The sequence below is a fragment of the Lagenorhynchus albirostris genome, chromosome 16 (genome assembly GCF_949774975.1).
Source record: "Lagenorhynchus albirostris chromosome 16, mLagAlb1.1, whole genome shotgun sequence".
Classification (NCBI taxonomy): domain Eukaryota; kingdom Metazoa; phylum Chordata; class Mammalia; order Artiodactyla; family Delphinidae; genus Lagenorhynchus; species Lagenorhynchus albirostris.
In genome coordinates this window covers 24,545,577-24,558,301 of record NC_083110.1, presented here as the reverse complement: position 1 = coordinate 24,558,301, position 12,725 = coordinate 24,545,577, and the positions used below count along the sequence as shown (strand labels likewise).

Sequence of the window (12,725 nt, the reverse complement as noted above, 5' to 3'; positions counted from 1 at the left end):
ACTCAGATATGTATTTATAAAACTCATTGAGTCGTATATTGGATTTGTGCATTTCACCATAAGTAGATTTTACTTAAAACTGTAACAGATATTGAACTCTAGATGATACATTCGTTTTTTGCAGGGATATTTAGCAATTGTGAAACTATCTTCCTTGTATTCTAAGCTTGAGCAAATGAGTAAATATATTGCGGATAATGGGAACCAGATTTCTCTCTGTTGCAGAAGGGAGTAACACGTGTGTAAAGGACAAGACTAACTTGTGCTCTGTGGTATTAGAATGGAATTAGAGATATCATTATGAATTCATAGTTTATAATAGATATAATAGATATGAACGTAATCATGAGGAAACAGCAGCCTAATTCGAATTGAGGGATATCTTACAACATAATTCACCTGTACTTTTCAGATTGTTCCAGGTCAAAAAGTATAAAGAGACCAAAATTGGCAGAGTAGGTAACGCCAAAACTACACACGTCCACTAAGACAATAATTAAGGTAGTGAAAACTGTCAATCAGCTTTTTCAGATCTGTGGAATCTAACTAATCAGACCTTAAGCAACTAGGGGAATGCTTAAAGAAGAAAGAAGCTGCTGAAATTTGGTAAGAGAATGTTGTGGTGTTTTAACTTCTCTGATGACCACCCCCCACCCCCCAGCACAGTGGCAGCCATAAAGATTGTGCGTTCTTGGTATAGCTCCCTGGTGCCAGAGGGGGCAGGGCAGACCTTGTTTTCAGAGAATGTGAATGTGGGCCTTGATCTGTCTGGCCAATGAGGAATCAGCTTGGGGGTTTGTGTTTGTTTTGCCTACCTTGGAGCTTTCTTAAGGCTGGGGTGACCTCCCAGGTGGCATTTGTTAAAAGCATAAAGGTAAATATACTAGCCACAGCAGCTGAAGACAAGCAGCAGACAAACCAAAACAGCTGGGAAAGAAGAGGCTGCAGCAGGAGATAGGTGAGAGAAAAGGACTTTGAAATGCTCTACCATATACTGGTGAATCTGGAAGGCCATGTGCACACCCAGGGCCAAATGAATACTTAGAGGAAACCCCAACAGACCCTAACCTTTCACTTCTGGCTGATGTTTAGCTTCCAAGCAAGCAAGAAATGAAGGCAAGGGCAGAATTATAAATAGTGACTAAGCATTGAAAGAATGCCAACACAGAGCCAGTCTGCAAGGACCTTGAGAGGTTTTTTTTTTCCCCACCCTTTGGATCCAGAAACTTAAGGAAATCTCTGTCAAATCACTAGCTGACTACTAAGGTATGAAACAGAGACTTGAGTGGCCATGCTGGACAAAGTATTTACAAAAGAATTTACAAAAATTATTAAAGAAATGACTACAACCCATGCAAGCAGCAACAACAAACCCTGAGGAGGTGAGAGAATCCTATTTCCAGAATTACCACATTGTAATATACAAAATGTCCGGTTTTCAAAAACATTATGCTTGTAAAGAAACAAAGTATGGCCCAGGAAAAAAAAAGGAATAGGAACTATCCTTGAGAAAGCTCAGATATTGCAACTTATTACAGACAGACTTAAAATCAACTGTCCTAAATATACTCAAAGAGCTAAAAGAAACTACAGGCAATGAACTTAAAGGAAACAAGGAGAATGATGTATGAACTAATAGGAAAAAATAGATAGAAATTATAAAAAGGTATCAAATAAAAATTCTGGAACTGAAAATTTCCTATAGCTGAAAGGAAAATTTTAGTGAAGGGGTTCAACAGCAGATTTGAATACACAGGAAAAATGATTAGTGAACTTAAAGATAGGTCAATTAATATTTTCCAGTCTGAGAAACAAAAAAAGCAAATGAACAGAGCTTATGAGACCTATGTGACACTACCAAGTGTGCCACATATGTACAATAGGAATCTCAGAAGGCAAGGAGAGAGAAAAGGGGACAGAAAGAATATTTGAAGAGATAATGGCTCAAAACTTTCCAACTTTAATGAAATATATGAATCTACCCATCCAGGAAGCTAAATAACTCCAATAGGATAAACTCAAAGAGACCCACACTGAGATACATTATAATCAAACTGTCAAAAGCTAAAGATTGTGAATCTTGAAAACAGGAAGAGAGAAGCAACTTTCCACACACAAACTATACACAATAGGATTAACAACCAGTTTCTCATCAGATACCATGAAGGCCAGAAGGCAGTGGGATGACATATTTAAAGTGCTGAAAGAAAAATAAAATTGTCAACCAAGAATTCTGTACCTGCAAAATTATCCTTCAGAAGTGAAGGAGATAGATATTAAGCCATTCCCAGATAAACAAAAGTGGAGGAGTTTGTTGCTAGTAGATCTGCCCTACAAAAAATGCTAAAAGTAATACTTAAGGCTGAAAAGAAAGGACACTAGATAGTAACTTGAAGCTATATTGAGAAATAACACCAGTACCAGTAACAACATAGGTAAATATAAAAGCCAGCATTATTTTATTTGTGGTTTATAACTCCTGTCTATCCCTCTGTAATTTGAAAGACAAATGCATGAAACAGTAATTATCAATCTATGTTAATGGGCACACTGTATAAAAATGTAATGTGCAAAAATAACATAAAGGGAAATGGAACTCTACAAGAACAGAGTTTTTTAATACTATTGAAGTTAAGTTGGTATTTATTCAAACTAGGTTGCTGTAAATTTAAGATGTTAATTGTAATCTGCAGAGTGGCCACTAAGAAAATAACTAGGTATGGTTCCATTTATATGAAATATCCAAAAATATGAATCCATAAAGATGGAAAGCAAATTAGTGATTTCCAGGGGCTAGAGGGAGGGGGCAGTGGGATGTGACTGCTTAATGGATAAGGGGTTTCCTTCCAAATGGGGTTATGAAAATGTTCTGGAACTATGTAGTGGTGATGGTTACATAACATTGTGATTGTACTTAATACCACCAAATTTTACGCTTTAAAATGGTTCCGTGGTAAATTTTATGTTACGTACATTTTACCACAGTTTTTAAAAATTATAAAAATGTAAGCAGCGTGGTACTGGCATAAGAATAGACACAAGGATCAATGGAATGAAATTGAGAGTCCAGAAATAAACCCACATATATATGGTCAATTTATTTTGATCAAGGGTGCCAAGACCATTCAGTGGTGAAAGAAGAATCTTTTCAACAAATGGTAGGGGGTCAAATGGATATCACATGCAAAATAGTGAAGTTGGACCCCTACCTCACATTAATACAAAAATTAACCCAAAGTAGATCAATGACCTAAATATACAAAACTTTTAGAGAAACAGGGGTGAATCTTCATGATCTTGGATTTGGTGATGGAGTCTTAGGTACGGCATCAAAAGCACAAGTAATAAGAGAAAAAAATAGACAAATAGAACTTCATCAATATTTAAAATTTCTGTACACCAAAGGGCATTATCAGGAGAGTGAAAAGGCAATGAACAGAATGAGAGAACATATTTGCAAACCCTATATCTGATATGTTTAGTGTATAGAATATATTGATATAATGAAACTTACAAAACTCAACAACAGAAAGACAAATAACCCAACTCAAAAATGGGCAAATGATTTGAGTAGAGATTTCTCCAAAGAAGATAATATAGATGGCCAACAGACACATGAAAAGATGTTCAACATCATTAGGCACTAGGGAAATGTAAGTCAAACCTTAATAACATACCATTTCACACTCACTAGGATGGATATAATTTTTTAAAAAAAAAGAAAGAAAAAGAAAATTGAGGATGTGGAGAAATTGGAACCCTTTTACATTGCTGGTATTAATGCAAAATAGTGTAGCCACTGTGGAAAACAGTTTGGCTGTTCCTCAGAAACTTAAACATAGGGGTATGATACGACTCAGCAATTCCACTCCCAGGTGTATACCCAAAACAACTGAAAGCGGATAGTGAAACAAATACTTGTACATGAATGTACATGGTAGCACTATTCACAATAGCCAAAAGGTGGAAGCAATCCAAATATCCTTCAGTGGATGAATGGATAAACAATTTGTGGTATATATACAATAGAATATTATTTGGCGATAAAAAGGAATGAAGCACTGATTGATGCTACAGCATGGATGAACCTACAAAATATGATATGTGAAGCCAAACCCAAAAGGCCCACACATTTTATGGTTAAATGGTTAAAATGGTGAATTTTATGTCATGTGAATTTTACCACAATCAAAAATAATAATAAGCCTCCAAAGGAAAAAGTAAAGATGGGCATAAACCTCTAAAGGAAAAAATAAAGATGGGCAAAGAAAGCTGTTTTAGATTAATGGAGATTAAAAAGACATGACAACTAAATGCCATTTATGATTGTGGACTACATCCTGGACTGGGGGGAAGATAAAGGAAAGGAAATTATTGGGACAGTTCACTACATTTGATAATAGACTGTGGATTAGATAATTGTATGTATCAGTATTAAATATCCTGGTTTTATGAAATATGTACTGTAATATGTAAGAGAATGTCTTTGTTCATAGGAAATATATACTGAAGTATTTAAGTGTAAAGGGGCATATGTCTCCAACTTTCAATATGGTGTAAAAGAAAATATGTATCTACATAAAATGAAAAGCAAATAGAGTGATAACTTAAACTGTTGGTGATTCTGAGTAAAAAGCATATGAGAGTTCCTTATACGGATCTTTCCACTTTTATGAGTTTGAAAGTATATCAAAATAAAAAGTTGTGGACAAACTTGGATTTTTCTTTTTATCTTCTGAGCAGCAGCATAGTCCAGATGGTTCTTAGAAAAATAATGTTAGATATGCTTTTTTGGCTTATCTGCCTCATTTCAGTTTGTCCTTAGACTTTTGTCTGTTTCTCGACTTCTGGATCGCAATATATTATTTATTTTATTTGCTTATAGCAGTCTCTCCGTAAGATTATTACATAATTAACATGGGTTACTCAGCTTCTATACACATTTATTCTGGCTAGTAATGGTATGCCTTTGACAGCCTGTTCTCATTTTGTGTATTTTTTCTTATTCACATGCTTTACTTTTGCAGTATCTTGGATAATGTTAAAAATGTACATTTTTTTCTTTTGAGAAATTAAAATATTAACTTCCCAGTGAACAGCTTTGCTGCTCTTTTCATCCAATAGCCTTCTTTTGTCTGAAATTTGTGTTTAATCTATTGGTAGATGATCAAGTGTGATATGAGATCTAACCTTAATTGAACATACTGGACTGGGGGCTCAGTTTTGCTTTTGGCTCAAAGACGTAATCTCTAAATTCTGTCAGGCCGGACCAGGCTTTCTGCCCATCACAAATGAGTCAGAAGCACTTTCCTAAGTAGAAACTGCCATCAAAACCTCTTACCACTTCGCAGGCGTTCAACTATGGATTTTTGCCTGTCCATGGTTACTGTTTCCTATTACAAGCAGATATCCAGTAGAGGCTGTTTTGAGTGGGTTTACTAAGAAGATCATGATGATTCATTTGGTACTTGTGTCTTCAATTGGTTAACCAGTTTTCTTTCCTTTGTGGTGTATGATGGGACCTTCACTAGACAGAGGTAACCTGTTGGATAGTTGTGTACCTGGATGGTGGTGTGGTGGTGCTTGCTGGTTTAATTTTCATGATACTCCTCCCAAGGTTATGCTTGCAGTGCTGCTTCTTATTTTGTGCTTGCATGATATTATTACTTTGATTGTGCTTTGTTGGTTTGGGTTTTTAAAACCTCCTATTTCTTTTTTTGGTACCCAGAATAATTCCTGAAATTTCTTTGGTTGGTCCAGAACTTATGGAAATGTGTTTCAAGTCTAACTCTTTGGTGGATCCTTTTCAGTTTTTGAAAGTATCTTCAATGTCACCACTAAGTTTATGGTTTGGTAGCAAATCAGAAAACAGCGTAAGTTTCCTTAAACACCCAGGAAGAGACTGCTTCCCAGATAGACCATTACTGAACCTGAGAATTAACTCTCTTTGTGAACTTTATAGATTAAAGAAAATAAATACATACTTAGAGTAAAAGCTAAGTTTTGGGAGAGTTTCTTCAAATAGCTGAAATTTGGGAGCCTCCATCAAGGTCACAGTAAATATAATTAAATTAACTCATGCCTAAAATTTGGTGTGTGTCTGACTTGACATTATATTTCAGAGATGCTGTTTACTTTGTAAACTGTTCTACATTCCCAAACTAAGGTTCTTGGGGTTCATAAGGTAAAAGTTAAAATTAGCATTTCAGAAATTAGTTTTCTGAGCATTTGTGTGGGTGTTTACAATAGTTGCTTACCTCTTCATTTCTCATTACTAGTTGTATAGTTTCTCTTGGGCATTTAGAACTGATTTTATTTTAGTTTTTTTTTTTTTTTTCTCTACCTTATATACCTCTATAGAAAAAGGTAGATTGTTTTTCAAACTAAGAGATAAAACCAGCCCTGAAGTGGGCCTGTTATATGTTAAATGGAAGTTCATAAAATTGAAAATTTTATTCCATTGTTCACATTAAACCAGTGTTGAAACAAACAAACAAAATCATCTTTTTTCTTATAATTTTAATCATCTTAAAAACTGTAAAGGATCCATTAATTTGGAATGGCCATCAGAGAAGTGCTTATGATAAATAGCATAAAACTGTCAGATAAATGGTGATTCATCTCTAACTATTTATATTCTCATTCTGTTATATCTTCTTTTTATCTTTTGGTGGAACCCATACATTCAATAGAAAATTGCCCAGGAACGAGAAAAATTTGCTGACGAAGGCAGTATATTTTACACCCTTGGAGAATGTGGACTCATATCCTTTTCAGACTACATTTTCCTTACGACTGTTCTTTCTAGTAAGTATAAACTTTTCTTATTATTCATTTATAGGGAATATATAGGACTGTAAAAAGAGTTAAGTCGATTGGAGGGGGAAACAAGGCATGTTTGCAAAGTTAATGAATGATAAGTTACATCAAATTTCATTTCGAGTTCTCTGTAACTTGTATATAGAACCACCTGAGAAAGAGGAAGGAAAATAAAGTTAAAAGGTAAAGTTAAAAGAAAAAAAAAGAACAAAACTGTGAAGTCACATCTACTTTTAACTGTTTGAAGCTCAAGATAAATTATATATTGCCTACTCCTCTAGCCCTAATTAATGTTTATACTTCCTCAGTAAAACACATATTGATCTAGTATTTCCTCTACTAAAGAAGAAGATTGGCTCGGTTGTTCTAATTGTGTTCAATATTAATTTTTCAACCTTGGAAGATAACTTCTTAAAACACAGAACTCAAATTTGACTCATTTAGAGCACTGATGAATTTCTAATTTTTCTAAGCTAAACAATTTTGTTGATTAGTATGCTACTATGAGTGTTCTTAGTATTATTTTCCTTTAGTGTGACTTTTTTTAACCATTCAGAAAAAAAAAAAGTATGTCTCTAGCTCTCTGTGTACATTCTATTAAAATCTACCTAAATTGATCCAAAGAGATCTGATTTATATATTTCAAAGAAGTGATTCTCAATTTTTTTTCCATGGGGGAACATATCAAATAAAAATAACCATATCTTCCTTCCCTTCTCCAGGCTAGGCACCTATAAACAGTTTTCCAAACTTATGGTTACCAGGGGAGAAGGGGTGGGGAGGGATAAATTGGGAGATTGGGATTGACATATATACACTATTATATATAAAATAGATAACTAATAAGGACCTACTGTATAGCATAGGGAACTCTTCTCAGTACTCTGTAATGACCTATATGAGAAAAGAATTTAGAAAAGAGTGGATATATCCATATGTGTAACTGATTCACTTTGCTGTGCAGCAAAATTAACACAACATTGTAAATCAACTATACTCCAATAAAAATTTTTTTAAAAACTATAAACAGTTTTCAATGAATGACGTACACGGTTCCTGCCATAGCTATGACTACTCTTCACTCTTCTTCCCTCCAATTGACAGAAAAATGAAGAAATATAGACTAATAGGCCTTACCACAGCTGTCTTGGGCTACCAAACTATCTGAATAAATTTGTAGTGGACCACTGCTCTAGCAACGTAGATGTGCATTGACTTGTTATGAAGATCCAAGATAGTAAACTAAGAGCACTTTTTTGATCTTAAATTGTGTATTATTTTTATTTTGGTGTGTTTTCAAAACAGACTTCAGTTCAAATTCTGGTCCCATCACTTCTTACCTGTGATTAAGTGTCAGGAGAACCACAGCAGAATCTTCAGAATACTTTGCACACTGTGTAGCTTCGTAAATTTAGGTTAAAAAAAAAAAGGTCACATTGACCTGTGAGTTCTGGAAACCCCTCCAAGTAGCTCTACAGGTCTGGGCGCCTTTACTTACTGGTGCTCAGCTCCTGGCTCACCATGGTGAGTAATTTACCAAAAAATGCTTAATATTACAATATCATATACCTTCTATATTTGTCAGGAATGAGGAAATTATGATATGATTTTAAGATTTTCTCTTTATCACTAGTTTTAAGCCTTTTGATTATTATTTGCTTTTAGTATTTCTCAACCTTAGCACTACTGATGTTTTAGGCAGGATAATTCATTGTTGTGAGGGCTGTCCTGTGCATTATAGGATGTTTAGCAGCGTTCCTGGCCTCTACCCGTTAGATGCCAGTCACACACACTCTTCCCCTCCCAGTTGTGACAAACAAAAGTGTCTTCAGAAATTGTCAAATGTCCCCGGGGGAGTAGGAATGGGGAGGAATAATCCCTGGTTGAGAACCACAGATGTGGTTTTTAGCAGGGTTGTTTGGTTTCTGTATTATTATGTACCTCGAAATAGTGTTCTTTATGTTTCTTGTCTTGGGATTCTTTGAGTTTTGGGGTCTGTGGGTTTAATAATTTTCATCAAATTTGGAAAAATTTCAACTGTTATTTCATCAAATACTTTGCTTCCTCATCCTCTCCTTTGAGGACTTCAGTTACACATATATTTTCCTCATATCAACCCTATAATGTTTGTAGTTTATTATCTTCATTTTGAAATTGAGGCATACACAAGATTAAAGAACTTTCCTCAAGTCCCACAGTAAGTAGATGATTCAGGGTTTGAACCCAGGCCATCCCATCATATGGGCTCCTGTCACTTGGCTTTACTGCTGTGGTCACATTTTCAGCAGTGCTAAGCCATAGCTTACCATAGTGCCTCTTCTTTCTCTAAGGCTGGGCTGTGGAAAGGCTGGTCATAAAACTCTCCTGTAGATAATGGGCAGTTCACGCATCCTTGCAATCTGAATGTTGTACACTGCATTGTTTACTTTATTTAACAAGACATGGAGGACGATATGCCACAGAAATTACATTGAGACAAGTTATTTCCCACATTCTAATTGCTGCTAGGATGATAAGAAATGAGGCACTCAGTGGATCAACTTCTTTGTGGATAACAAGGAATCATTACATCTAAATACACTAAATTGTTCCCAGGTTGTCCTGCAAGAAGGAATGCAGTTCTTTAAACACGAAAAGCTTTGCTAGGGAGTGGCTTGGGACTAGGGGAAGTGCATTAGCATATTTATTCATCTGTTACTCTGGTGGACAACATGGACCGTTCTTGAGATTTCCAGTGGAAAACCAGCCACAGCAACGTGAACAGCATAGCCCAGATAATGCAAGACTGTTGTATTTCTAATTAGCTGGGGTTTTTTTCAAAATTAATAGACTCAATGATGTTCAAGAAATTGTCATCATTTTGAAGAATATAAACACTCTGCCCAAATGGATTGACAGTTGGAACCTCTCAGTACTTTAGAAACTCTACCATGTTGTCTAAAATAAAATTCGACAACCTTATATAGTAAATTATTTGTTTTCTCTCTTTCGATTCATGATTCGTCTCCTAAAAATAAAATTAAGAAGGCTGCTTTACTGGGACTTCCCTGGTGGTCCAGGGGCTAAGACTCCATGCTCCCATTGCATGGGGCCCGAGTTTGATCCCTGGTCAGGGAACTAGGTCCCACATGCCGCAACTAAGAGTTCACACGCCACAACTAAATATCCTGCACACGGCAACGAAGATCCCATGTGCCTCAACTAAGACCCGGTGCAGCCAAACAAATAAATATTTTTAAAAAGGAAAAAAAAAGGAAAGCTGCTTTACTAAAAATGCATGTTATGCAGTGTAATTTCCTGCATTAAATAGAGTTAATTCTTCTTACTTAAACTTTTTAGAAGTTTCATTTTTTTAGCTAAACAAGAATTTTTTGGACACACCCAGAATAACAACCAATTTGGCAGCAATATCTTTGCTTACAACAAGCAGTGGCATAAATTTCTCACTCTTCTTTGTATGTGCTTTGGATAATGGGGGCCTTCTTTGGCCAGCCTAAAATTTTAAATACCTTTTATTGTGTCATACACACACACTTATGCATACACATCTCCTAAATCCCTTTTTTGCTTTCTTTTTACTCCTTGGCACTTGTCACTATTTAATAGTCTATATAATTGATTTCTTTTTTAAAAAAATTATGTAAGTTTCAGGTGTACAACATTATAATTCAACATTTTGCATACACTACAAAGTGATCACCATCACAAGTCTAGTTACCATCCATCACCATACAGTTAACCCCCTTCACCCATTTTGCCTACCCTTTAACCCCCTTCCCCTCTAGTAACCACTAATGTGTTCTCTATGAGTTTGTTTCTGCTTTATTTTGTTTCTGCATTTGTTTTTTTAGATTCCATATGTGAAGGAAATCATATGGTATTTGTCTTTCTCCATCTGACTTAGCTTCACTTAGCGTAATACCCTCAAGGTCCATCCAGGTTTGACAAGTGGCAAAATTTCATCCTTTTTTATGGCTGAATAATGTTCCATTATATTTATATGTATACCACATCTTCTTTATCCAGTCATCCATTGATGGACACTTAGGTTGTTTCCATTGGCATGGCTTTGTAAATAATGCTACATTGAACATAGGGATGCCTATATTTTTGCAAATTAGTATTTTTGTGTTCTTTGGATAACTACCCAGAAGTGGATAATTGATTTATCTTCTTTATTGTCCATCTTCCTACCTAGAATGTAACTGCCTGACAGTGATCATAGGTTTGTAATGATATTCGCTACAAATTTGTAATGATATTCATCACAAACATATCTACTGTATAAAAAGCATTGTGGCAAAGTAACAAAGCAAGAATTTTTTTTCAGTTTTCTCCAAAAGGAATTTTATCAAACATGAGACTTGACTTTGCTGTTTATATCCTGAATTGAGAGCCGTTCTTTTAGCCATTGATGTCCTCAGTCTGCATCACCAGTGGAGTGAGGGAAACATGTTTTTAAATTAATCTACTTCTAAATAAGCTTTCTTATAAGAAGTATATATACTTTCTAATAACTACAAGTTTTCTTATAATTCAGAATTCACATATTTGTATCCCCCTCTTACCCTAATCCGTAAATTCTGTTGCTTCATACCCTATCTCTCTGATCAGGTTTGAAGGATTAACTTGAAGAGTTGTCAACGTGAGCCATAGCATCTGTATTAAGTAGAATATTAAGTATTTACTAAATAACTACTCATTAATAAAATAAATTCAGATTCATTCTAGGCAAGATAAAGAGACTGTTAATAATAATTATTATTAAATAATTTCCAAAGAGCCTTTGATCCTTAAAGTAGGTTAATAGGAATTGAATGAGAACACAGAAGCATGGCTTAGTTCTCTGCACTAACCAACTACAACATTAGCGATGGTTTTAAATCTTATAGTTGAAGTCAGAGATTTTTCTCCATAACTAGGTACAGAGAAAGGTTGTCAAGGTTTATCTTGAATGCTATATATTATTTATTGATTTGGAGCATTCAATAGCTAATGCTAAGATTCACTAGGTTATGATAATATAACTTGGAATCAGGATCTTTGCCACTGACAGTTATGAAATATTTATTTTTTGTTCTTTGTCTTCACACATTTTCTAACTAAAGTTATTGACCCTGTGGGCTAATAACATAAAAACAGTTCTAGATAGCTTGAGGAGACAGTAATAAAATGATCAAAAAGTTGATTATTAAGCATTCTTACTATTTACTATTAATCTTTGAAAAGCCACGAGAAAAATCAAAAGCAAAAAATGCTACAGCATGTTCAGTACCTAGGAACAGACCTAATGAAAATCAGGCATAGGTCAATGTGTTCTGATTTTGATTCCCTCTTTATATTTGAAGGAATTAGTAGAGAAATTTAATTAAGTGGGCTTTCACTGTAGGAGAATTCGATTTACTGACAAACTACATCCTCATTGTGATGCATCTTTCTCACAAATATACAAACCTTTTGGGAAATTACAACAGCATTCAAGTGAAAGTTTATAATATTTTATTCCTCTTGCCATATTGAAGTCAAGAGCTGATCACAAAGTGTATGTGGCTTGGAGATAGCGGTACCATTCTGTGCCATTCTGGCTAATGAAAATGTTATAGAAGTTATAGATGAAAATAAGTTTTTCAGGTTGAGTGAGTCTGTTGAAAAATATGGGCAAGGACTGTTGGTGGGAATGTAACTTGATACAACCACTATGGAGAACAGTATGGAGGTTCCTTAAAAAACTAAAATTAGAACTACCATACGACCCAGCAATCCCACTACCGGGCATATACCCTGAGAAAACCATAATTCAAAAAGAGTCATGTACCAAAATATTCATTGCAGCTCTATTTACAATAGCCAGGACATGGAAGCGACCTAAGTGTCCATCAACAGATGAATGGATAAAGAAGATGTGG

At 35.0% G+C, this 12,725-nt stretch overlaps 1 protein-coding gene across 3 annotated transcripts in view; it reads left to right on the top strand.

Moving 5' to 3' along the window:
- MICU1 (mitochondrial calcium uptake 1) overlaps positions 1–12,725 on the top strand; it is a 200,659-nt gene that overhangs the window by 90,294 nt on the left and 97,640 nt on the right. The window contains exons 6-7 of one of the 3 annotated variants that reach the window (XM_060127063.1): positions 5,811–5,873; positions 6,693–6,807. In XM_060127063.1, the coding sequence (XP_059983046.1) occupies positions 5,811–5,873; positions 6,693–6,807 (178 nt within the window). Of the gene's footprint in view, positions 1–5,728; positions 5,874–6,692; positions 6,808–12,725 lie in introns of all 3 variants that reach the window. The other 2 variants (XM_060127065.1, XM_060127064.1) reach the window with 2 other exon arrangements.